This window comes from Emydura macquarii, unplaced genomic scaffold (assembly GCF_026122565.2).
Source record: "Emydura macquarii macquarii isolate MOO-44397 ecotype Brisbane River unplaced genomic scaffold, CSIRO-AGI_Emac_v2 contig_1253, whole genome shotgun sequence".
Taxonomy (NCBI): Eukaryota; Metazoa; Chordata; order Testudines; family Chelidae; genus Emydura; species Emydura macquarii.
In genome coordinates, this window is record NW_027131390.1 from 99,462,771 (window position 1) to 99,490,423 (window position 27,653).

At 38.8% G+C, this 27,653-nt stretch overlaps 2 protein-coding genes across 2 annotated transcripts in view; both read left to right on the forward strand.

Moving 5' to 3' along the window:
- Nucleotides 1–1,701, forward strand: part of LOC137153804 (protein mono-ADP-ribosyltransferase PARP14-like) — a 32,587-nt gene extending 30,886 nt beyond the window's left edge. Inside the window, 1 exon segment of the mRNA XM_067549593.1 lies at nucleotides 280–1,701. Coding sequence (XP_067405694.1) covers nucleotides 280–569 — 290 coding nt within the window. The 3' untranslated portion in view covers nucleotides 570–1,701.
- Nucleotides 1,702–6,292: 4,591 nt separating this feature from the next.
- Nucleotides 6,293–23,632, forward strand: LMLN (leishmanolysin like peptidase). Its single transcript, XM_067549594.1, has 17 exons — nucleotides 6,293–6,472; nucleotides 7,925–8,022; nucleotides 8,113–8,143; nucleotides 8,515–8,597; nucleotides 8,848–8,965; nucleotides 9,961–10,139; nucleotides 11,297–11,402; nucleotides 11,628–11,722; nucleotides 13,620–13,737; nucleotides 15,208–15,315; nucleotides 16,684–16,760; nucleotides 17,473–17,583; nucleotides 18,615–18,747; nucleotides 19,405–19,564; nucleotides 20,256–20,386; nucleotides 21,219–21,429; nucleotides 23,178–23,632. Exons 1-17 carry the CDS (start codon nucleotides 6,293–6,295, stop codon nucleotides 23,276–23,278), a joined length of 2,040 nt encoding a protein of 679 aa, XP_067405695.1. The 3' UTR covers nucleotides 23,279–23,632.
- Nucleotides 23,633–27,653: the final 4,021 nt, after the last annotated feature.

Consider the following 27,653-nt stretch of genomic DNA (forward strand, 5'->3'; position numbering starts at 1 on the left):
AGGGAAAAAGGTTAACCTCCTTCCTCAGAAGGAAAAGGCAATGTAAGGCATGGTTAGCTCAGTGATAAAGTTTAATCTGAATAGACTCATGATTGTTTTTTGGTACAAGGCCTTATTCCAAGTGATGCTGGAACTATGCTATCAAACTCGTAATTTGAATCTCAAATTATCCTTTTATGACAGCAGAAGAGAAAGCTGCCCATTTTAGGGGTTACATAACAATGAAAGTCTGATTATTGTTCTTTAACAGTTTTCAAAACGTTGTCTTTCTGATCACAGCTGCAGCAATTGGAAATGGAACCTATTTTGCTGTTCAGGCCAGTTATTCTGCTCAGAATACATACTCCAGACCTGATGGGAATGGCAGAAAATATATGTACCTTGCTCGAGTTCTCACTGGAGTATATTGTGTTGGCACACCAGGATTAATCACCCCACCAGCAAAAAACAGCACAGATCCTACTGACCTATATGACAGTGTGACTGATAACATGGCTCGTCCATCAATGTTTGTCATATTTAATGACATTCAAGCTTATCCAGCATACCTTATTACTTTTAGATGTTAAGATTTCTTTTAAATAACAGTGGAAGAGGATTTTTGGTGCCTTTATTTTGTGAATAATACCTCAAGGCTCATTTTCTAACCAGAAATGTGATGAATGAGAAAAGTGCCAGTTTTCTTATACAGTTCTTTATATTTAGGTTTCTTGTCACAAATGACTGTTTATATATCCAATTGCCTAAACATGTATATTTAAAATATTAAGAAAAAAGACTGAGTTGAGTAGATTTTAGCATCCACCATAACATTATTCATAATTTTGTCTCGGTCCTATACTGGTGTAGATGGGGGTTGCAAGGGCATCACTGACCCTTCTCAGGTTTGGTAAATAGGGTTCAGAACAGGAAGCCTGTTGGATGTGATTCTTTGTTCCCCACAACCTAAGAGTAAGCTGAGTGTAGCAGGATGGTGCGCCAATAAGGTGCTATTCCTAGAACACATCATAAGGCACTGAATAGCTGACTTTGAGAGAGTTAAACCCTCAGACGTGTGCCACAGATGAGTGGTCCTTGGTCTCAGTTTTTTCCAAGTGTACCTCTTAATCCCTCTCAGCAAACAACTGCTCCTGATTGTCTTGGGGTTCAAGAAAAATCCAAAAACATAGCCACAAAGCACATCATTTGCATTTAGCAGATCACCCTTGCCACTTCCTACATCTCCTATACATTAGTGTGCATGTTTATGTGGCTATTCTGCACATTTCTCTATATTATCCAGATGCCTTTCTTCCCAAGTGCCTAGCTGAGTGCTAGTGTTTTTGTACTTCATTCAGCATCCTGCAGAACCAAAATGTTTACGAACAAAATCAATCCTTCTGGAATAGTTCAGGTAATCATCATATAGAGAGGACTGCCATTCTTTCTGGAGAGTCTTGAGGCATAAATCCTTTTTCTGTAGAATTATAATCTTGCATCAGTGGTAAGCCTGGGCATGTGTTAAATTACTGAATTCTAGTAAATGCTTGAAAAAACATCTTTTGATAAACTACTCTGCTAAGCTCTATAAAGCCAGTGCACTGCAGTGATTGTACTTCTGAAGATTAGCTACATTCATGATGACAGTGATAATAGCTTCTTATGCTGCCACTCATACCACAAGGTCATATTTATGATGTCTTCAATAAAACTGTTAATTATTCTGAATAGTTAATGGTGTATTATAGAGTCATTATTTATACAGCTATTAGAGACACAATCAACTTAAAAATGAAACTCTGAACATTTTTATCTGCTGTGATACAAGTTATATATAGGGTCACTGTTAGTGAAAGGGTTTAGAGAAGAAAATAGTCTGTTTATTCAGTTTGTTCTTTTTGTGTATTTGACAGTACTATGCATGTAGGCCCCAGTTCAGCAATGCACTTCCGCACAAGCTTAAATGTTTTGTGGAATAAGGATCAACTGATGCATTTGGATCATCGACTAGTTTCACCTTCGAAGAGATGAAGACAATATAAACCATAGACTCTCTTCTTTGTCACTTGGTATTCCCTTCTGCTCTGTTGCAGCAGCTCTCCATCAAAGTGTATAAATGCTTCCCAGAGACCATGGTAAATGTTTCCATGGCAGTACACGAGAGATTTATGATGCCCTATTGTATTATTGGTCCTTTGAGAAATTGTTAAAATACTGCATTGCGCATTAAGATTGCTAGAGAACCACTGCAGATATACCAGTGATAAGTTATTTGCAGCAGAGCCACAAGAACACTCCCATCCTGCAATGGTCAGCAGCATGAGACCATCTGGTTAAGGATCTCCCTCTTTTCTAATACAGTAAAATAATATTTTATTATTTATACAGCAATGTGTACCTGGCATGTTTCAAAAAAGGAAAAGAATTATGCTGGCTGCCCACCACGTTGCTGTGGGGCGATGTCAGTCTCTGGATCCCAGATATTTTAAGCTTCTCTGGGTCTCAAAAGGCTGCAGCACGGTTTCCTCCCTTGGCTTCCTGGTACATTTCCTGTGCATAGACCCTCCATCTGTTACCTCTCCATAGAAATGGAAGCCCACTTGCCCAAGATCAGTGCTGACCCAAAATACCCCAGTAACTTAAACACACTCTCTCCCAGAATCCCACCAAAGGTTTGAGCCTTCTGGGTTACAGTTTAACTCTCAGGAGGCACATGGTAGTTGTAGTACACAACACATACAGACTGCACGGGACTTGAATATAGCAGGGCCTTTTAATAGCATGAGAATTGTGCAGATCTACACAAAGTAATAAACACTACATGCATTTCCCCTCGCTCTAGAAGAGTGGTTCCCAACCTTTTTGAGTGAAAGCCCCACTAGTTAACACTAGGTAAATCATGCTCCCCCACACTCCATCGGCCATAAACACAGATAACCACTATAAACACATATAATAATAATAATAACACTAAATTACATACATAATAATAAATTACTCTTACCTGAGCAAGAAGCTAAGCCTTCCCTGGTGCTGCCACTACCACACACCTCATGTGGCCCCAGCTCTTCCCTATGGAAGGTAATGGAGGCAGCAGGTGCTGGCAGGCTGGCCAGGGCTGCTCCAGACCCCCACCACTGCAGGGCAGTGCCTGGCCAGCGCAGGGCTCGGGGGGCTGCTCCACTCCTCTGGCTGGCAGAGCTCGAGGCTGCTGCGCCTGGCCAGCGCGGGGTCAGGGGCTAAATTATCTCAATATTACTGAAGCCTCACAGATCTCCCCTGTAATCTTTGGTGCCCCCCAAAGGGGGTCGCACACCCCAGGTTGGAAACCATTGCTCTAGATCACTGTTCTTTGGGAATCCATCTGTATTCAGGCAGGAAGAGTTACCCTCTGCCTTACCAGGCTCCTGCAGCTTCCCGTTTGAGCTGCTGAAAATGGCCAAAAACAGAGAAAAAACAAAGCAGCTTCTGCCCTTTATAACCTCCCTGTCTTCTCTGACAGATGACTCCAGGTAATTTTGTTACTAGGTGACCTCTCCCCTGACAGTCCCATTCCTCTGAGCAAGTGCCAGCCTTTTACCTACAGTGATTATATTTCAGTGGTTGAGGACTACAGTCAACAACTGGTTTTCTTAGCCCTTTGCCACCCCCCATTGGAATTTCAGTCCAACATGGAAGCAAATGGCCAACAGAAAAGGTAAAGTGTTGCACATTCAAAATGGAGTTTGGGACAGATATATACCAAGAGTTCATAATCTCACACAGAACCATGAAACTGTACAGATTCTTCAAATCATGATGCAAAGTTTCTACCCTGAAAAGTTCATAGGCTAATTCAGGGACATAGGATACATGGCATGCTTCACACCCAAGAGACTCTGAGATAGAGGAGTTCAAGTATGAATGCCTCCTAAAAAAAGTGGTTTATCTACTGAATGTATTCCCTTAGGGAAAGCCTGGGGAAACAGATAAGCTTTGCAGTATGCCCTAACCCTAATGTCACTAAATCCAAGCTCCGGCAGATGGGAATGATGGAAGTGAATTTGAGCATCAAGGATCCTGCGCTGAAAACACTCGTGTGTACATACGGACACAATTGATTTGTGCCAGATGAAATACCTACCAGTCCTACTCTTGTGTCTACAGGGTGGATAAACACAGCTGATTTTTAAAAAATATTTTTTAAATTTAAATTAGAATTTTTTATGTAAATTAAATATTAGATTATTGTAAAAAACTATTTAAATTTGAAACTGACAATATATGTTAAGGCATAAATTTATTATAATCAATTAAAATAATTTACACAACTATTTAACAATAATACTAAGCAGTACATTTGTTGCCAAATCTTAAAGAAAGTTAGACCACTGAGCTGATGGAAGTCACGGGTTAAGCACCTGGAACCAGAGTTTGTTGAAGTGCTAAATCAGCTTCTGGCAGCTGTAGCCTCTCAGGAAGATGCAAAGAGAATACTTTCCTCATTTCAGTTTATTCAACTAGTTCAGTTCAATGACTAATTCATTCCAAGTTAAGAAACTAATTGAGAGTTAAAAAAGTAGGAAAGCTAGTTTTTCCCATCCAATTTGTGAATAAAAACTAGGTGGAAGCAGATGAGATCTAGGTTTTGTCTACACTAGCACTTTTGTGAGTAAACTTTTGTCAGTCAGGATGTGAAAAACACCCCCCTCCCCCCCGACTGACATAAATTTCACTGACAAAAGTGCCCTGTAGACAGCACTTTGTGGGAGGGGATGGGAGCTTTTTGAGCGTGGTTTAATTAGGCCAGTGGGAGAGCTCTCTCTCATTGGCATACAGCGGCTACATGGAAGACATAAGGTCTATAGTGCAGACATAGCCCTACTAGTTCAAAAATCTTACATGGTCCAGATTTTCAAAGGTATTTAGGCTCCCACCTTCCACTGAGTTCATAAAGCCATAATGATCAGAAACAATCAGTTCAATTCACTAAGAATACTATTTCCTTTGTTTTATAAATGTCACCTTTAAATGCAAAATACATTTTGATAATTTTTTCTTATGTATCCATCATACTTAAAGTATTTATTTAATTTTTTTAAATGCTGTTTTTGCATATTTTAATTGAATTTCCACCCAAACAGAACTTGACATGAATCTCAAGTAAAAAAATGAATCATCATCTAGTAAATAAGAATTGCATCAGTCACCATTTTCTAACATAATAAAAATGTAAAAATTTAGAATTGGACTAAACGTAAGTTAAGCTATGTAATGGCTTAAATAAATGTGTGTCGATGTAGTGTAGCCTCCCGTTTAGCAAAAAGACACAGTAAAGGCTATCGTTGGTTGCAAAGCAACATGTTTTAATGGTTACCAACCAAAGAGAATCAACCTTTCTTTAGGAAAATAACCAAACCGTACAAATACAAAATATAATTAAAATTGGTTCTTTAAATGACTGCTGGTTTAAATCCTGATTTCAATGGTTGATTTAAATGTGTTCACCCTGCAAGGTTTCCTTTTCTCTGCCTGCTGTACCAGTAAAGCTACTCCATAGGTCACTGGGCAATCGAGTGAGTGAGCAGATGTTCTGATTTTATAGGGACAGTCCCGATGTTTGGGTCTTTTTCTTATATGGGCGCCTATTATCCCCTCACCCCATCCTGAGTGTTCATGGTCACCCTACTCGGGAAAAGACTGTGTTTGGGAAGCATCGATGAAGAGTGAACTCATGACCACGCTGCGTGTGCAAGTGTGGGAATAAGGCAAAGTCATGGCGGCACAGGAGATAACCATACTGGCCAACGCACCACAGGCCTGATGGCTACCCCCTCGCCCACCACAGAGCTGCTGGTGGAGATGCCCAGCACGCTTAGCAGGGGCCTTGCCAAGCCGAGCCCCAGCCTTCCCCGCTTTCCTCAGCCCCCAGCGTCGCTCCAAAGGGGTCAGCTCAGCTCAGCCTAGCCTAGCCCAGCCCAGCCCAGCCCAGCCTAGCCTAACCAGCCTAGCCTAGCCTAACCCAACCCACTGTCAGGCCAGCCTAGTTCAGCTCAGCTCAGCCTAACCCAACCCAACCCAACCTAGCCCAGAGCAGTTCAACGAACCCTGACCAGACCAGACCAGACCAAACCAACGCAACCCCCCCCCCCCCCCGAGCGGTCAGCGACTTGGTACGGCGCTTCTACCCTCCTCCTACCCCCCCCAACCCTTTGGGTAACGCCCATAACAGCCAATCAGACGCTTCTCTGGGCCGGGCCCCGCCTCCTCCTGCTCGCGGTTGGCTGCTTGTGGCGGAAGGCGCATTACGCGCCGCTACCTGCCCCCCGGCGCCATGGAGACGCGGCGGAAGATGGCGGCCGAGGGGAGCAGACGCGGCCGGGAATCGTGTGCTCGGCCGCCGCCCCCGCCGCTCTCCGCCTTCGCCACTGCGCTGCTCCTGCTGGGCTGCAGCAGCCCGGCCCCCCCAGCCGCCTCCTCCAGTTGTCACCACCGGGTTCCCAGCGCCGGAGAGGTGGGGGGCTCCCCGGGTCGGGCCGGGGGGGGGGCGGGCTCTGAGTGAGCCACGGGGCTCTGAGTGAGCCACGGGGCTCTGGGGCCTAGGCGGAGTTTGGGGTGACTGCGTAACGTGTGGGACCACGGAGGGGCGGGGTAGTGTGGGTGCCCTCTGTGTAATGGGTGCGGGGTATGGGGTGATCTCTGTGATGGATGAGGGCGGGTATGGGGTGATCTCTGTGTACGGGATAGGCGTGGGGCGAGGAGTGGGTATTTGGGGCCGTCTGTGTAATGGGTATGGAGTGCCCTCTTCATATGGGGTAAGGGGAGGATGGGGGATGGGGTGCCCTCTGTGTAATGGGTGGGGGAAGGGTGAGGTATAGGGTGCCCTCTGCATATGGGGTAAGGGTGGGATGGGGTGCCCTCTGTGTAATGGATGAGGCATGGGGTGCCCTCTGCATATGGGGTAAGGGGGGGATGGGGTGTCCTGTGTAATGGGTGGGGGAAGGGTGAAGTATGGGGTGCCCTCTGCATATGGGGTAAGGGTGGGATGGGGTGCTCTCTGTGTAATGGGTGGGGGAAGGGTGGGATATGGGGTGCTCTCTGTGTATGGGGTATGGGTGGGGCAAGGAGTGGGTATGGGCTGCTTTCTGTGTAATAGGTGGCAGATGAGCAAAGAGTGGGAGAGGGTATAGGGTGTTCTTTTTGTAATCAGTGGGAGAAGGGATGGGCTCAAGGGGGATTGAAGTAGCCTGGTGTTAGGTGGAGTAAGGGGTGTCAGGGTGGTGTGATATCAAGTGGTTTATGGTGAGATGGGGGCATGAATGACAAGGGGTAAGGAGGATTGATCAAGGGGTGGAAGAGTTGGGGACCATGATATCTGGGTGGGTTTTATAGTTATCTATGTTAGGAGTTGGGTAGTAGAAGGATGCTGGAATGTAATGGTGCTCCAGGGAGAGGAGTCAGTACCTCAGTAATGCCAGAACTGGCTGCTTTGAAAAATGGCTTGGCTGAAGCTCTGGAGAGTAATCCCAAACTAAAGTAAACAGATGGCAGACAATGAGAACATTCCAAAACAAATCAATTGCAAAGCAAACTGCTTATTTGATATGGCATTCCAGGTTTAAATGCTTTGGTCATAACTCTGTTACTTCTAGGTCTGATCCTTGATTAAAACATTTTGAGGCAGCTTCCTGGAACTTACACCAGAAATTCAAGAGAGTAAATAGACAGTCAGGGCTTCTGCTGTAGTCAAAATTATACGTTTAGCCACTTATGAAACTGTCTTATAAAAATTCAGGAGTACTGAGTGATCTTTGATTAGGAAGGTTATTATTATTATTTTATTTTATTATTTTAAATCAAGAGCCTTTCAATATGTAGGCATTCAGAATTTGTAAACACCTGTCAGTTAAAAAAAATATTGTAAAAGTAACTTGTCAAATCAAGTTCTCTGCTCTTGTTTTTACAGGTTGTCTACAAAGTTTATCTTAAGGAAAATCATGTTCTCAAGAGAAATGTTGATCAAAAACTAAGAATTAAGACTATATATGACAGAAGTGTTGAAAAGTAAGTATAAGGGTATTTTTCTGCAGTTTTGAAATGTAAAAATATATTAGCTATATCAAAATGTTTCCTTTTTTTTTTTTTTTTTCCTAGTTTGCTCCCTGAGAAACGACACCTTATAAAGGTATATTACACTTGTTTCCCCTTTCTGTTGTATGTATGGCATTCCACTGTCCCAAAAGTTATTCCGCAATATACCATATATCAGTTGTCTGCTACTTTTCACTCAAAAAATGTCTGGTTTCCAGTGGCATTTTGTGTATAGTTTGTAAAGCACTTTGGGATCCTTCAGAGTAACTGTTTATTATTGTCGTCATTATTGCTGAGACTGCAGTGCCATACTCTGGTTTAGCTGCACTTAAGACTTCAGCAAGTCTTCATGTCAGGCCGTCCATTCCTCTGCTGTGCCTTCATGTTTAGCAATAGCCCTGTAAATGTGGGAGTTAATGCTTCTAGGATGCATTTGTACTTTGTTTTTATTTCTGTTAAATTTAGAACAAACTTTTCCCACAAGCTATTTCTTATTTGGAGAAGACGTTTCAAGTTCGCAAACCAGCAGGTACTATTTCACTAAGCAGGTGAGTGAAAGTTTAACTATTATTTGCTATATTGATATTTAAAATAGTTTCAGTGGACTTTAATATAAATGTGGAACAATGTCTTGTTTTTCCACTACAGTGTAATGTCTTGCAAGTAATATTTCTCATACTAAAGCCTTACACAGTAATATTGTAGCATCTATTTATGTCAATAACTTCAGCTGCCATGTCTTTACAGCATGTCTTTTCACTTATAAATAATTTTAACTGTAATCTAAATTAATTGAAGGCAATGTGCAACAAACCAGTATTTCAGGAAGAAAGATGACCCTCATAGATATTGCCGAGGAGCCTGTGCAGAACACACAAGATGTGGCCCAGTTATAGTTCCCGAGGAACACTTGCAGGTAGTTTAAACCAAGTGACTTCTACTTAGCATTCTAAATTCTATGGCTTTTGAAGATTGCTAGTAAAGCTAATATTAATATGTTTGACCTTCATATGTAGCTTTTACTTGTGAGAGGTGATCGGGTTTGAGCAATGAGACACGATACAATCTGAGTCAATAGCAGTGTTTCTCTGATTATATTATAGGACCAACAGTCGAGTGAATTCACCCTTACAAAAATAGCGGTAATTGCATTATAGTGCCTCAGTGTGGAGCGTGTATCAAAATTGATAGAAGTTATACAGTACTAAGGAAAATAGATTCAGAAAGGAAGTTGTTTGGTTATATTTGGCGTTTAATACCCAAGTTCTAAAGCCGCTTCATAATACTTATTATTCAGTGTCCAACTTTTCTAGAATTAATTTGCCATCATAGGGTCCTGTGTTGAAGTTCTTACTCATCCAAATCTTACATTGAAATCATGTCGACACAGTATATTTTCTCAATTGGCTTTTTTGATTCATCATAAAATACATGATTAGCACTTCTCTTACTTGCTCTGAGCATTGTATTTTTACACATTTTATACCATTTTTCAAATGTATGGTGTGGGTAACACTTTGACTTGATCTATTTTTAAATTAATTAAAATTTCATTATTATAATGAATTGAGGGACACACTCATGTGAAATACACTCAGAACCTCTAGTGATATTAGTGCCTCAGTTTTTGGGTGTCCAACTTGAGATATTGTAAAAAGGCCCGATTCTCTGAAAATCAGGCCTTTTTAGTACATTTAATATTGGCACTCAAACCAAGGAATCAAAATCACTAGTCACTTTTTTTAAAACTTTGGCCCTAGTGTATTCTTCTAGTCCCTAGCAGGTATTCTAATCTTTACTTGGCTTAAAAGAACAAATATTTGTGAATGGCTTCAAGATTGGCACACTAAGAATTCAAATTATTTCAGCTAATCATTTAATATCTTTCCCATTTTAATTGCATTGTCATAGCAATGTAGGGTATGTACTGGAAACGAATGGCAGTGCGGACCTGCTGGCTTACCAGACCAAGAAGGAGTTCGAGATGCTGATTTTGTACTTTATGTTAGTGCTCTTACTACAGAAAGGTGTGGCCAGGAAAATATTATTGCATATGCAGCCTACTGCCAACTTGAAGCAGAAATGGACAGGTAAAAATTCATTCCAGACTAATTTTTACCGAGTAATAAGTTTTTTTGGGTCTTTGGACTCACTGCTGAGCTCACTAGATATGTCTGTACTGCTGCATGTAATGGGTTATCCGTTTACGTCTTGTGTTCCTAAAATCTCATGCCCTGTGGCTTCAGCTTGTTACCTGCAGGGGTCAGGAAGGGATGCCCCCAGTCCCAGTGTATTCTGGGTTTTTTGGTCTTCCGCTGAAGCTTCAGGGATGGTCACAGCTGGAAATGGATCATTGGATGTGGTTGTTTGGTGCCCCAGTGTAGTACTGAGTATTCTGTGTCTCAGGTGTTCACCTGGCTGGTTCTTGCTCGTGTGTTCATGGTCTAACTGATCACCATATGTGGGGTTGCTGCTGTTTGTAGTTTTACAAGCTTACGCAGAGTGAATATCTTTATTTTAAAGTAGATCATAGCAGTAGGGACAAACTAACCCAGCAATAATCCCGGAATACTTGTGCAACTCAAACATCTGCGAAACTCCACGGGCTTGCTTGACAGATTACCCTAGAGCTCCTGGGCACGGTAGAAGAGAGATTTATGTTTCTGCTGCAATAAGTCGGTGTTTAAAAACAAATACTGGTCTTGTGGGATAGTTCTGCAATAAAGCAAGTCCAGTAAACAAAGCTGCTTTAATGGCTTGGCCTAATGTTTAGATTTAAAAAAAAAAAAAAAAGTGTGTGTACGTGTGTGTGTAAAATACTCCTACCCTGCATTTGAGACTTTAAGAGATAACTGGTTGTCTTTGGTTTTTTTCTCTCTTATTATGGCTATAAAACAGAAATTTGTAATGGAAACTGACAGACCCTGAGCTTCAGTTGTGCAGTGTCTGCTCTAGTTTGGAATGTTTTTTTATTTAATGAGTTAACTTATCAAACTCCAATAATTACACACTTTTATATGCTGTGTTTAACATATATTTTAGAGGTGTGCTATTGCTGGTAATTTATATAATCAGGGAAAACATTATATGGAAGTACTTTTCTCACCCTCTTTTGGGGATATTTGCATTAAATCATGTGAGGATTTTTTAGGTTTAACATCTTGTCTTCACATTTAATGTGACTTTTAAATTGCCCAGCATTTGATCAAAATCCAATTTATAAAAAAAAGTAATGTTTGTCTTCCAGGCCAGTAGCAGGATATGCTAATTTGTGTCCAAATATGATTTCTACTCAAGCTCGGGAATTTATTGGCATGCTGTCTACAGTGAAACATGAAATTATTCATGCACTGGTAAGACTTGATATTTTAACATGTAATTTCCTTACATTCTCCCATCTGGTTAATATAAAAAGGAACACACTTAAGTTGCATCTTTCAACATCTGTGCTAACTGCATTCAGGTATAACATTCTCAGAATATATGTTGGTGGTTGTAGATTGGTCTCTTAATGGCTTTTAGTATTGTAGATGGATGTTTAGTATTGTGTAAAAAATGCTTTTTGATTTATCTTGAAGGGTTTCTCTGCTGGGCTGTTTGCATTTTATCACGATGATGATGGAAATCCTTTGACAACAAGAAATAAAGATGGGCTTCCACGTTTTAATGACAGGTATATTTTTAAATCCCTGAATCCTCTTGGTTTGTTAACTTGACAGTGTCCATTCATTTTTGTAAGAAATATATTCTTGCTGTCAGCCTCCTGAAAGTCAGGGTTGTTTCCTTTGCAGAAATGTTCTTTCTCTTCATACTCAAACATTAGTTTAATATGTTGTAGTGTTGTTTCATTTGTGGCATTATGCTTTTTGTATTAAATATAATTTATCATATACACACAGACACCAAACAAAGGGAAAAAGGTCACATTTAGGGTGTCAGTTACAGTTACATGTGACTTTCCTTCATTTTTCAGTAAGATCTCAAATTTGACCTGAACATTTAATCTACAGTGAATTTGTCAGTTTTCATGTATGTTCCTTAACTGGTACCACCAATAGTTAACTAAGGGCCTTCCTGTCATTGAAGTAGTACAGTAGTATACAGTAGTTGTTCATATTCCTGTAGTAGTATATATTCTGTGTGTTCAGTAATGGACAACTACTGTATAATACTGTAGGTCAGTGGTTCCCAACCTTTTTGGCTTGAGGGCCACAGATATCATTGTTACAACCCTGAAGGGCCACCAGTCACTGCCAACAGCCCTCCTCCTGTCCTCCCACTGTAGCCAGACAGAAGGAGTTCAGCAAGGAGGCTGCCTCCCTCCTCACTGATCTCCCGTCCCCCTGGCTACAGCAGGGAAACTGCACGCATCCTGTAGCCCTGTGTGCTCCACCGGGGTCCCTAGGCAGTGGCTCTCTCCTGCAGCCCGGGGGACAGTAGATTAGTGCTCCCCTCCCTTTGGCACAAGCAGGGACCCCAGTGCCTAGGGACCTAGGCAGAGCACTTTGCCATGCTCCCTGCTACAGCCAGGGGGAGGGGAGCACTGATCTCTCATCCCCTCGGCTGCAGCAAGAAGCCTGCACTGATCTTTTAGCTCTGCGGCAACACGCTCCGCCTGAATCCTTAGGCAGCAGCTCCCTTCTGCAGCCAGTGGGAGGTGAGTGGCAGACCACTTTGAAAGCTTCCGCGGGCCACTTTTGGCCCATGGGCCAAAGTTGGGAACCACTGCTGTAGGTTATCCTGCATCCTCTCAGGAACAATGGGGTTTTGCCTGTGAGGGACTGCAGGATCCATCACTGTGGATCTAATTCAGTAGGGTACTTAAACATACACCTAACTTTAAGCACGTAAATAGTCTTATTGAAGTCAATGGTAATACACACACTTAAATGTAGGCACATGCTTAAGTACCTTGCTGAATCAAGGTTTATACTTCATATACATCTTATATTGAGTAAACTCAATTACAATGGTATATCATATGTCAAACATCATTGTAATTGAGTTTACTCAGCATACGATGTCCATATTTCAAAGTTTTTAAATATGTAATGGCACTATGTAGGATGATTTCTGCATGCCTATAATACTTCTGATTTACTATTAAATTAAAAAAAAATCACAATGCACTTTCCTGTCTTTCAGTTAATTTAAATATTTTCAGTATAAATAAACACTTTTGCAACTGTTTTCCCTTTTAGTAGTATACATTTATTTTTTATGCAATTTCTGCAAGTTGAAAGTTCTTAGCTTTTTAGATTCTGTCCTTATACATACAATGTATTTTATTATTTTATTAATGCATAATAATTCTGTAAGTATCTCCTTAGTAAACTTATTTAGTTTGTCTTATGACTAAATGAGAATTAGGCTTACAACCAAGAAGAATATTACAAAGGAGGAAAGTTGCCCAGTTAAACTACTTCAGTTTCAACAAGGAATTAGAGTAAATGTTAAGAGGATCCTGGGCACTGTGCAGTTATAGAAGGTAATGTTCAGTTTGGGGTGTAACCTAGGTTTATTGCTTAGATACTGGTAAAACATGTCTAATTAAAACACTCTCCTTACAGTCTAGGTTTATATGAATGGAGCAATAAGGTTGTTTATAAAACAGTGAGGTTATGGGATATACGTGGTAATAAGATGCTGCGCCATGAGGTATTTCTTCTGATAACACCTCGAGTAGTTGTAAGTATTGATTAACTTAAACGTCTTTTGCCATGTATCTGCCCTGGTTACCATCAGATACTTGAACTTCAGTCATGACCATCTCTTGTTGAAAAGAAAAATGTTAACTTACCGAATACAAAATAAATAAAAATATTTTGACCACATAATTTGATTTGGGTCAAACTTCAAAGAAAATCATACTCAGAGTTAATTGAGGGATAGTCAAATAAGATGGAAAAATTGGTCTTGAGGTGTAAGGGAAGAAATAATTGAAATGCAAAGAGAAAAAAGCAGGGGTTGTGTAGAAATACTATGACAGAAAGAGTAGAAGATTAAAGCAGATTTGGTGGTGATTAAATGGACCCTTCCATCATACTTACATCTTGTCTCCATAAAGTCTGAACCTGAGGCTTTGAGCACTCACAATTGCTATTGACTTAAACAATAAGGCCCTTAATCCTTTCCCTGTTCAATATTCATCCTTTTTTACTTATGAGACATATAACTTTTCCTTTCCCATTTAAATACTTCTTGTTTCCGTGTTTTCCTAATTCAGCCTATAATAAAATATCCCAGGTGTGATTAAATATTTCAACTTTTCTCTTGTTTTAGAAATGATTCAAGAACTTTTGAGGCCCTCTCTCCTCCATGCATCCTCTTCCCACTCTCTCACGCAGTCTTTCCTCTCAAATTTTAACCCTTATTTTTAAGACAAATTGAGGACAGAAACCAATTTAAAAATGAAACAGAACAGCAGTGCTTTCAACCAAATATAATTTTTTGTATTTTAGGCTGATGTTTGCAGGAATTCTAGTCTAACATCTTTACTTTCAGGAAATTGAAATAATTACTTGTACCCAAACTCTTAAAGCTATATTTAAAGCTGTACTGCTAACTATAGTAGTGGGCTTCTGCCCATTCTGGTTACTGTCCTATTGAGAGGTGGGAACTGGGAGGGCAGGCCATAATCTTAGGCAACATTGTGATCCCTGTTGGCTAATAGCGGTATTTTTAGATGATTTGCATTAAAAAAAAAAAAAAAAAAAAAAGTCCATCAGAATCTATCCCTTATGGAAAATTTTTGATTTTGACAAAACCCCGTTTTCTAGTGGGAAAATGTTTTGTTCAAAATGTCTCAAGCATACCTAATCATGAAGGGGGGTTATTGTTTGATGAAAGCTTATTTTTTATGAAACATTGTTTTCAGCTGACCCTGATATGAATTTGGAATAAGTAAGTAGTGTGATCTGTTATGTACTAGTGGCTAACAGCCAGATTGCTGGATTCAGTACTAGGAGATTCACTGGCTTGTTAAAGCTGTCAAAAAGAAGTCTTCCTTCTGCATTCAAAGGAAAACAGCAGACTGTGGGAAACGGGGACACTAAAATAGTTCTTTAAAAAAAAATAAAAAACTTAATGAAGAAGTGCATATTTGAGTGTTTCTCAGTATTTTGCAAATTGGGTTGTAACAACAGTTCTGTTTTGTAGGAAGAAGCTCGGAAACATTTTGGCTGTCCGATTCTAGAGGGAATGGAGCTTGAAAATCAAGGTGGTATGGGTACTGAGCTCAATCACTGGGAAAAGCGATTGTTGGAGGTTAGTGCTGGTAATTGACTCTAAATATATCTGTTATCACCAAAGGGGGTAAAAACGTAGATTTTTCCCCTTCCCCCCCATTTTTCAAGTGTATCCATGGGTCTGTTGGAGTCCCACTGGTATTAAACTTAACTGAAATACTTTACAATAACTCTAGACTCTGTGCATTAAATATCTTTATTAATTCCCAAACAACTCTCATACCATTCTCCAAATTCTTAATTCTCAGAGCACAAGGTTCACCAGTGCCTAGAAGAGAATATCAAATGACAAACAATTGGAGGTTCACTTTTCTGTAGTTTTTTACCTGTCTTCCACAGCTTGCCCGTTAGAGTTTATTATTGTAATACAGCTATGCAGTGATCCTAGTTTAGTTGATACAGAAGTACATAAAACAAATTAGTCTCTTCATAAGAAAACTATATTTATAATGGCACTCTTTCAGTTGATCTTTTACTAAGTCAGTGTATCCCGGGGGTGGGGGTGAGGGTGGGGGTGTCTTCCTTTAAGCCAATTTATATTTTTGTTACTCTCTCTCTCCTAGCTTTTTTTGTCTCAAATCCTTGAGCATGCAGTTTAATCACTATATTGTCTGCCTTCATAAAACCATAGAAATGCAGGGCTGGAAGGCACCTTGTGAGGTCATCTAGCCCTTCCTCCTGCTTTAAGGAAGGATTAAATATATCTAGACATCTCTGACAGGTGTTTGTCTAATCTCTTCTTAAAAACCTCCAGTAACAGGGGATCCACATCTTCCCTAGGTAACCTGTTTCAGTGCTCATCTGTATTTCCATCAGAGCCGGTGTTAGGCATAAGCAGACTAAGCAATTGCTTAGGGCCCTGAGCAGCTCAAGGGGGCCCCCTATTAGCTTTTTATTATGTGTTGGGGGGGGGGGGCAAAATATTGCTGCTTAGGGTCCCTAATGGGGTATCACTGCCTCTAATTTCCATGATCCCCTCCAGTCTGGCTTTTGCCATCTCCACTGTGCAGAAATTCCTCTGAACAAGGCAATTGACTTTTCCCTCACTAAGACAGTGATCATTTAGCCTGTCATATTGTCTGTGCAGCATTTGTTCCTTTTATAGTACAAATGTTAGTCACATAGCAATCATGGGTAAAGCCACAATATCAAACCAATGTTGTGTGTTGTGGAGTTAAGCAATAAAGGAACAAATTTCAAGGTTCCTTAGGGAAGTTAGTAAGAAAAAGTTGAACATTTTTTGGAAAATACTTTGATGTCTCTAACTTGCAGTGAAATTTTATGCATGTGGAGAAATAATTTTAAAATACTTTTCAAAGCATATTTTGCCTGACAACATGGTAAATAATTTTTCAGAAGCTTACTAACAGTTGTTGGTAATTTTCAGAATGAGGCAATGACTGGATCCCACACACAGAACAGGGTCTTCTCTCGGATTACCTTAGCATTAATGGAGGATACAGGGTAAGAGTTGCTGAAAAGACCAAAAGTTGTTAGTCTTCAGACGTCTTTAAGTCATAAACAGTGAAATTCTGTGAAGTTCATGCACTTAGCAATGTTGCAGTTGAATAAATACAACTTTATTAAGTTCTTATATAAAATAGCAAAATAGTGCTATACCAAATATCTTCATTTTTCTTCAGATGTCTCTTGAATGCCATCTATCATTACTCTATCAGTAAAGACCACACCCCCATGTGTATATGGTTTGTATAATCAAATTATGCCTTTAGGGTAAAATTCTTGTAGAGCCACATAGCAGATCTTCACTGTCATTCGGCTCTTCTTACAGATACGGAATTTCCATGGATGGAAGAAGGGCAGAATCAGTCAAGATCTAACCTGTGGATATGAGAGCAGAATTTCCTCTTTATATATGTAAGCCCTTTGGGCAATTACTCATATTTCTTTGGCATGTTTTATCCATTGTACAATGCCAGATGTGCATCTCTTGCTGAATAAATGATGACTGCATTAGCAAATAAGACAAGTTTATGCTTTAAATCACTGTCTGTAAAGTCAGAAGGAAAAATCATATAATTTATACATAGAAGGGGACATAATCTTATTCATTCACTGAAAATGTTAATGTTATCAAGTTTTTTTAACTGTCTTTTGCTGATTGATCAGAAGAATAGTTTCTCAGTTGTAATTCCATTTTAAAATATCTTTACAGCTGGTATAAAGCCAATTACAGCATGGCAGAGAAATTAGACTGGGGACGTGATAAAGGCTGTGACTTTGTGATGAAAAGCTGTAAATTTTGGATTGACCAAAAGAAACAGAAGTAAGAGCACACTTTTTTAAAACTCAGTGTTTGTTCATCTGTGTTTGTCTTCACTCACATTATAAAATTCTGAAAATATGTGGATATTGAGTGGTGTGATCCATAAGTCCTATGAACTATCCCACTCATGGCAAATGCTTTTAAATGTAAAGAACTGTTCGATTTTAACTGCAACAAAATTTCCAGTCTGTCTCACCAGAGTGCTACAGAATCATTTGACTTGCAACAGAGGACAGATGGCCTTGACAATAAGTATCCTCTGTAGATGTTCCCAAGATTGCTTCCCTTTAGCATGTATCTCAATATAATGCTTTGAAACCTGTTGAATTTGCAGTTGTTGTAGGGTACTCTGTCAAAATTCATCTACATCTTTCTCTTCTGATGTGTAGACCCTGAAGTCACTTTTATTAGGTTGTGCAAGACTAATAGTTGATTGGTTTCCATCACTAATGTCCTTGCTTTTACTGTCTAATTTTTTTACATCTGATCTTGAAAAGTGGCTTTCAAAGATACTACTTTGCCTCCATTGAATTGGAAGAGCAAATGATAGTATTCTTAGAAGTCTAAATATCTGATTGCACCTGCAACAATGGAGAGTGAGTTAAGACCCTCTTCACAATCAGGGCTGATTTGTGTTAGTTCTAATATTTAGATACTTCTAGGAGCTTGTTGCTCTTACCCATAAGAAACATCTATCATTACAATTTGTATTAGACAATCTGCTTAAATTTTAATCTTTTCACCCACTTAAAAATTTGTTAAGACAATACCAAAAAATTAGACCTTTTAGATGAACACCTGCATCCTGGATGAAAGACTTTAATTTAGAGAATATTGTATTGGTAAACATAAGGATGTGTTTCCCAGGACATTTAAGATCAGTCAAATGGCAATGAGCTTGGTAACCAGCCAAGAGACCGATGTCCAACACACGGGGGGAGGAAGAGGCAGCAGGCCTTAGAATTGCCTAGCAAAAGCAATTGATATAAATATGATCTAATTCAACTAATATTTTCTTTCCTCTTTTGAAGGAGGCAATTGGTGACCCCATATTGTGACACTCTGAGGAGTAATCCATTGCAGTTAACGTGTAGACAGGACCAAAGGGCAGTAGCAGTGTGCAATTTACAGAAGTTCCCAAAGCAGTTACCTGAGGAGTATCAGGTATAATGCATCTTCCTCCATGGAACAGCTTAAATTATTTTTGCCACCTATGCGGTGCGAGATGTAGTGGTGACTTAGAATGTAGCATTCTTTCCCTCTGAGTTGGTACCGAACTAATATATGAAGGGAATATGTGTTGCTGAAAGTGCCATATTTCTGAGAAGTAAAACAGACATCCCAACCATTTATGGTAATTAGAAATCTCATGTTGGTCTCTTTTGAAAGAACAATGATGTTAACCTGGCACTCTGACCAAATTCCATTTTAAGTCGTTGCACTCTCCTACATAAATTCCCCTGGGAGATTTTCTCTATATGGTATTTCTTCAATTCCTTACCCGCTGCCTAGTATTGCTGTGTGCTGCTAAAAGAGTATCGTTTCACTCCAGAAGTGGCTGTGATTTGGTGGGGAAAGTGATTTATATAGTGTGTGCATGTATGTGTATATATATATATATATATATATGCAGAGTTTAAAGTGCTTTGGGATCCATCTGGCTCAAAGGCATTACTTAAACATAGACTCCTGTTATCAGTGCCCAGGTACAGCACCCACTGATTTTGGAAATTTGTAATTATGATAGATTCAGTGAAAGCTAAATATACACTTGTCCTTGTTGCACAAACTATTTCACTGCTTCCTTTTTTTTCCCCTCAGTACTTTGACAGTCTTAATGGAGTACCATCAGAAGACTTGCCGTATTATGGGGGCTCAGTAGAAATTGCTGACTATTGCCCCTTTAGTCAAGAATTTAGTTGGCATTTAAGTGGTGAATTTCAACGCAGCTCAGATTGTAGCATACTGGAAAATCAGCCAGGTCAGTTTCTAGTGAAGTACCTTTTCAAAGTGTTGTTCTTGTAGATTCACAAGGATGGTCTTATGTGGATACCCGCACATTTCCAGTTAAGAGCATTCTTTAGAAAACAAGCTTTGATGTTTTCAATCACTTTCTATTGTCTGGTTTGTTTGACAGACCATTTTCTTTTTTCCCTTCTCCAGTTCCAATGCTTTCCTTTAATCTCCATTTTTCTGCATGTACAAATGGGGTGGGGTAAATAGACTGAACAGCTATCATCTGATTCTCCTGCTGCACTCCTGTCTAATTGGATAATCTAATGAGTTTTTACGCTGCCAGTGGCTCAGTGGCCTTACTGGGATGGTAAATTAGCATAACTACTATACAATTTAGCTGGCCAGGCATGCATTTGCAGTCAGGTGGAAGAATTATTCTGTTTAATGTTAACAGAACTTGATTTATTCCAATGGATGTTAAGCTATTTCAGGTAATATAATGTTCACAAATTGTGGAAATGGTGTCCTAGGATGTTAGACTAAAATCCTGTGTGCAGTCTGAAGAGTTAAGTTTTCTTTTCAGTGTTTGTTGAAATTGCCCTACAGAATGCTTACCACTTGAAGTTAATTTTCTGTACTAATTTACAAAAGGCCTGCAAATGTTAAATTAACAAAGCTGAGTTAACTCTTCAGAAATATGTTCCTCTTTCCTTCAGATCCTTTAAAAAACTATGGTGCAGAGAAATATGGACCAAACTCTGTGTGTGTCATTCAGAAATCAGCATTTGTCATGGCACAGTGCAGAAAAAAGCTCAGTTATCCTGACTGGGGTAGTGGATGTTATCAGGTAAGGATGACATTTTTAATAAATTTAGAAACTGTTTTTAAAAAAAAATCACACCTTTTTATAAAAACTCAGAATTTGTTTAAAAATAGGTTATTACTTAATATCATATACTGTTTTTGTCAGATAATTCAATAATTTTATGCATTCTGTGAAAATCAGAGTTTCCTAATATAAGCTTGTAACTTAAAACCATCCACTGCAAGTTTAAAAAAAAAAAAAAAAAAAAATCGGGGTTAAGAACATGGCTAGAGGACAGACCTGGATGTTCAATCTAGCTCTACCACAGACTTTCTATGAGTGACTTGCCCAGAGCATGCCTGTACCTCAGTTTCCCCAGTTGTAAAATAGATACTTATTTTTCTATATTTTGTAATTTATATTGGGATGCCATTGTCACAGGATATCTATCTCCGTTCATATGTGTGAGTCACATTGAGGTTAGGTGGAAGGCACTGTATGCATGCAAGTTATTTTTCATAGTTATCATCTGGGCTGTACTAAAAGAATGGGTTCAAAAATATTCTTAGCACAACTAAAAATGCACTCGTATAAAATCATTGGCAGTATGCAGATGATTATAGCAATTCTTAATTCAGTGGTTCAGGCAGTATAATTGCATAGAAAAATATTACCAAATCTTGAAACAAATAGCAGATTTAAATAGTGATTGTTCTAAATTTAGCAATATGTTTCCAGTTCATTTGTGCTGTCTTCAAGCCAATTTGTGAACAGAATATTTACTACTTAGAAGAATTTATAAACAAGTTAAGATAATAAACAAATTGACTTGTGTTTAAACGTAACAGACCTAACTCTGTTTCTTTATTTTAAGGTTTCTTGTTCTTCCCAAGGGCTGAATGTTTGGGTCAAGGATACTGCATACTTATGCAGCCGCTCGGGTCAAGTGTTAACAGTCAGCATTCAGATGAATGGTTGGGTACATGCTGGAAATCTAATTTGTCCAGCTTGTTGGGACTTCTGTCATTCCTGTCCAACTGAACGAGATCCTCCAGCTTCTAACGTAACAAGGGCCCCATCAATTGGTAGGTTGCCTTATGATTTGCTTATGTGAAACAAAGATAGGTAAAATATCTGAAAACTTCAGAGGATTTTGTGTCAGTTGTCGAAAAATACTAAGTGCTACAGGAGTTCAGCAGTGTAACTATTCTTAAATAACTTGATGGTTTTCACTTTGATTAATTAGATTGGAAATCTAAATGTTTTTTTAGACTGCTGTAGACAACTTTGTGGAAAGACTATATTGACTGCCAAGTAAATCAAAATAGAGGGGCAAAACCTTCCCTTCCCCTCTATTCCAAAGTTCTAAAACTTGGAGAGGGAAGGAAGCAGAGCCACAGTGGTGGTATCTTAATACTGTATGGTTGTGTTTCTGCTAGTCTGGGGCAAAAGGGATGGCTGGTTGAAACAAATCTGGCTGGGGAACAGCCACTTCACGTAGTATGCTCTCTGGCAGTCTTCCCAGAGATGTCTCTGTAGCCTATGAAACTTTCACGAGACCACAAAGATACCTGTGTGTTTGGAAAGTTATGACCCTCTTGCAACCTCTATGGGCTTGGACTCCTGCTTGTAGTCCCTATGGGATGTTGAGTTAATACTTCTGTAATTTAACCTGTAAACTTGACTTTATGGGGATAAAATAACTCAGAACATGTATGACACTGTGTAGAGAGGTTGCTACATGACCATCATATGTTAATAACTGGTGGTCTTCATTCACTGACTTGGAGCTTTCATTTTATAATAATCAGTTTTGCCTGGCTGTTTTATAAAATGAAAGTTGTTAACAGGAAATTCTATCATTTACCTTATTCACACTAATGGTATATTCCTTTCCTTGAACTCCTAAAATATTCTTTAATCCTTTAGATATGCAGGCCATATACTAGTTTGGGTAACTACATTGTACCTCTGTGAACTTGCCCTCTAGTCTCAGCTGAATGTCCTATTTATCTTTACCTCTTGCTCTTATATTTCTGTATAATTCTGTTGCAAACTGTTGAAACAGCTGTTTTGTTTCATCCTAGAAGTGGCCAAATATCAGTGGTTTGAAAAGGGACTTGTGTGTAGTTTGTAAAGTTTTTCTAGGATGAAAAGAACTATATAAATTAATATAAGGTAAATTAATTTGAGCTTTAGCATCTGCTTTAGTTCTAACGTAGTGTATACTATGTTCTTTGTATATAGAGATTATTCAGAATAGATCTCTGAAATTGCTGGTTATGTTAGTATCACTCACCTTATTATAAATTAGTAGAAAAACATTTAGTGAGAACTTAGAGGGATAGACTTTTTTGCAAGCTCCCTCTTTCCATTTCCCGTTATTTCTTCCTGGTCTTTTCTTTGCGTCAGTTCCATGGTTTGGTTTTTGATGTTCGGCTTTTATGGCAATCCAGATCAGAATTATTCAGAAAATAAACTCTTTTGAAAGCCTGAGACACTATGTTGAAATACTGATTTTCCCCACCCCCACTTACCCCCCCCCCCTGCTCTTTTTTTTTTTTTTTTTTTTTTTGCTGTGTTCAGCTATTTCTAACCATTTTCCTAGCTGCTAATCCTGAATCAACTGTAGAAGCAACACAGAGCACACATGTTGCTTCTGCAGAGTTCCTAGCCCTGAAAGGCTAATACCCATTATAACAGACAGTATTTCAAATTAAGTTTGTATGTTTTCATGCTTTTTAGACTGATATTCATGCTTGTTAAGCCACAGAATTGTGAACAATTTAGTTGTGTATTTTGTAAACTGTATTATCTTTATTTTTTACTTTAGATTTGTGCTCCTGTTCCTCGAGTCTGGTTGTAACTCTCTGGCTGTTAATGGCCAACTTGCTTCCCCTGCTGGCAGGATTTCTTCTGTGTGTGTGGAGTTAAGTGTGGGTAAAAATGTACTTACTCCAAGATGCCTCCACCAGGCTGTATTCCTCGAGTCAAAAGCACTACCACAGTGCAACATCTCTGCAGGCAGCAGTCTCGCCATGAATGTCTTTTCATCTATCTCACAGCTAGTAGCCCTACTGCTCATAGCCAAGGAGGTGCTGACAACAGCAGCTAGCTTTTAAGAGGAGGCAAAGTTTACTATGCTTTCTCTATAAGTGCCAGTATTTTCTGAATTTAGACCTTGAATTTTAACACTAACAACTTCGGGGATCAGATGTGCTAGCTGAATTAGGCAGCCTGGCAACTCAATCATTAGTGATATACATGTGAAACTATAAGAATGCTTCTTGGCGGGGGTTTTTTTTTTTGTTTATTTTTTTTGCTAAATCCTCAGAGTGGTAGCAGGGTATTTTTTTTAGCATCCTCAAACTGGAGATATACCTCAATGTTTCTTTAGTCAAAAGCCATGTAAAAAAATCATTTGCCATCGCTGGTAGGAACCTAGGCCGAAATGGGCTTTTACTGAGTCTTGCAATTACAGACTTACACCCCTGTCCCCACAAAATTGATGATATGGCATTGCTTCCAAAATATCATTCTGTATTTTGAAATTCATGATGAATTGATGGTATATATTTCATAAAATTTGTTTCTTTGCAGTTGTTCTATTCTAGTAACTGCACAAAATGAATTTCTAAACAAAAGAAATATTTTAGGAATCCCACTTTTTGAAGCTCACTTTCATTTAATGAGTGCCAACTATATGAAAATTGATGCACTAAATATCTTGTCAGGGTAACTTTAAGAAGGGGGAACACTGATGTCCTTTTGGTGGGATGGTCAAAATATTTCATTTCACTATAGTAGTTGTTGTCCTTTTATCTTCAATACCAGTTTTCAGATTACAGGATCAGGATGAGGTTGTTTTTTTGTAGACACTTTATGGATGTTTAGACCTAAACAACGGTGAAATAATGAAGAGTTCTATCTGCATAGATATTGTGAACACACAACACCTTTAATTTAACTTTCCTTTGGGGGAAAAATGGTAGTGCTTAAAAAAAAAAAAAAAAAAAAAAAAAAAAAAAGTAGTGATGGCAACAAGGACGATGTTGACTATTTTTAGGCCAAAACAAGACTAAGGTACTAAGAAAACAGGCTGGCTCTTTTGATGGATATGTAGCTGACCTCTATAATGATACTGGATATGTGAAGATTTAAAATATTGACATGAAAACAGCTATATTTTAAATTATACAAGGGCATACTGTGCTACAAAGAAGCACAAGTTACTGTTAGACAGACAAAATCTACTAGATTTAGGGAAATGTGTAGAACTGCTGTTTCTACAGGATGGCTGCTCCTGGGGGCACTTAGAGATGCAAACTTGCCTATATCTGACCCCATGGGAGTATTACAAATTAGTCTTGCTTGCCCTATTAAGTCTGTCCATGCTGATAGTTGTGATTCTCAGAAAACTGTTTCCGTTACAGATGTGGGTGGGCAGGAGTGCCCAGTGTTTCAGCATATACCAAGATGAGGAAGAAAATATCTTCTAACCTCCCTTTCAAGCTGCTAAGGCAATGGATTTGTCAGGGCCTTGCTCCCTCTTTGTAAGGGAAAAAAGATGGGGGTATGGAATAAAAATCTTTTGGTCACAGATGAACTTGTCCATTAATAGAGGGAGTTTTCATTACAGTTGCATGCATGTTAAAGACCAATCTTTTTGTGCCTATAGTATCTTTTTAAACATTATCCTTGTAAAAAGAGGGTTTTTGTAATGTGGCCAATGTCCCTGAGCCCCCAAGCTGCTACGCAAGTTAAAACTGCCCTAAGGAATCACAGTGGAGAAACCTTTGCATTGGGCTAGTTCCAAGTTATGTTTGCTGCTTTAAATTACACACGGCCTAAATTAGCTTTAAATGTGTGTTTTGAAAAATAACAAGGATAAAATGTTTTAAATGCATAAACTGGATTAAGAAATACTAAAAATAATGAACAGAATGATAATTTTAATATATACACAATGAAACAACAGTGTGAAATGGTTCTTGAAAACTCATAATGGTTTGAGAGGATTTCTTAGGCGCCAGAGGTTAATGTATCTTTTGTCCATTGTGCAATAATAGAATTTAAGTAGCATCACTCAGCCATGATGCTTTTTATACTTGAAAATTTTTCTTGGTTATTTTTCCTTAATAATGTAAAATATTTGCACTGTCTCAACTTTCTGATTAACTTTATAGCTATTAAGCATTTTTAAAGTGTTAATTTATTGCACTTGACATTTGATATCTTGGTCTCCTGTCTGTACAAATGTGAAACTTGCTATCTTTGAATAAGCGTGAATAATCTTGTGTTCAACTGAACAGTTATCTATCCAATTGCTCATTCTCTCCTCCGAGAATTTAGTGAGCTGTGTGAGGTGGCTTGAAAAGTCAGAGCTTTCTTACATCTGCATTGTGTACTGTAATGGCCATCGTGCATTGTACCTAGAGGGAGAGCTCACTTACCTGTCAGAACGCTTGGATGCAGACTTAATAGTACTCACTTAGTAGTTGCTTTAAATGTATCCAATGAAGTAAAAATACAATTGCCTTAATAATCTGAGATTTCAGTCATGATTTCTGCAAGAACATGCAGCAGTCAAGAATCCAACTATGAACTGTAGAATTGGAAGTGACTTCTTGATTTTTGTAGAAAACTGTACTTGAACAGGTTAATCAAACACTTCATATTTTTATCTGAGTAAGCTAATGACAGGTAACCCCATTGTAGTATCAATATGATGGCTGATAGATGTAATGAGGTCACCTTTAAGGTGAGAGTGAAGTGGTGGCTGTCAATGCAATGGAAATATCCCTTTCCATCTCAGAAGGAATAATTAAATAAAACTGCCTACCTCAGTTTTCTATACTGTCTTAGAGTTAAATATTCAACATATTGTTAACTTCCAAATCTCAAGCTGAATTAAGTAAAAACATCTCAGGTTTTTAAGAGCAGAATTAGAATAGGAAGCATAAGCCATTTCAGAATGCAGAATATACATCTGGAAGTCCTAGTTTAAACAGTTAGTTATTTAGGCAGCCTTAAGTGTTGCCTACTTATTGAGATTGTCAGTGTTGTTTTTTCTAAAATAACTTGCAGGAAGCTACTCTAGTTTCCTAGTTGCACTTACTCTGTGATGTACTTATTACTGCATCTTATGTGTATTACTGCCAGCATTCTTTCTGGACTAGTAAATGAATTATTTGACTTGCTGTAGCTGAATTTTCTTGATTTATATAATATTCAGAATATTTATTTTGTAAAACACTACATATTTCCTTGGGGGGAAAAAACAAAGCATCTCCATTCTCAAGGTGTTTCACAGTTTTTTCCCTAGTTTTAATCTAAAATGGTAACTGAAAGTTCAGGTGACCTAGTTTTGAGGAACACAATAGTGACACTGGTCTCAAAGAATTACAGGCAGAGGAGGATAGTTCTTGGTCAGACAACTTGTATACAATGAGCAAAATTTTCCAAACCACCAGGCAGTTCTGTACTCCAGTGTTCTGTTCTCCTAAATGAGCTGAGCTCCGGGAACAACTTTGGAGTCTGGATCCATCGTTGGTATCTAAGGAGAATTTTGCTCCAATGTTTTATCTGACGGTTGGTACAATGTAATTTATCTTTTTGATGTGCACTAGTAAATTAGGAACAAATGCCTAATCTAAAATCATATGTCAATTGCCCTTATTTAGGAGGGACAGTTCCTATTTCCAAATATTATCTGTCCTGAAATTTTTTCTACACTAATGTATCTCAGTGCAGTTGAAGAGTGTGTTTTTTCTTCCCCAAAGTTCCTATTAAATGTCAAGTTGATAAACTGTAGCTGAGCAGTATAAGACCCTGACTCCGCAAAGTGAGGCTGATGGGACTTTGTGTGTGCAAGGGTCTGTATGCATATATCACTTTGCAGGGTTAGGGTCCATGCGTATATCTTAAGTTGTATGTTTGTGTGGTATATAGCATCGGGTCTATTTGTACCAATGTCAGCTTTTTGAAATATAAAGCTTATTCTGAAGACAGAAGAACTATTTTGGATGATAGAGTGACTATGACCTTGAGTATGTGTTTCCTATTTTAGTACAGAATGTAAATGTAGAATAAAATGTACATTGTTTTTGTGACTGGAATTGAGGATTAAGGGCTAATTTTGTTTGTGTTGTTGTGAGTGCAAGTTTCTGTTTTACTGTATTAGGTACTGCCATCTTAATAATAAACAGCTCCTTGTACATCAATAAATACTTGTCTAGAAAACTGATGCAACTCAGTCTTGCCCATCTCTGAGAGTGACACACATTCTAAATTCAAACACTAAATACAA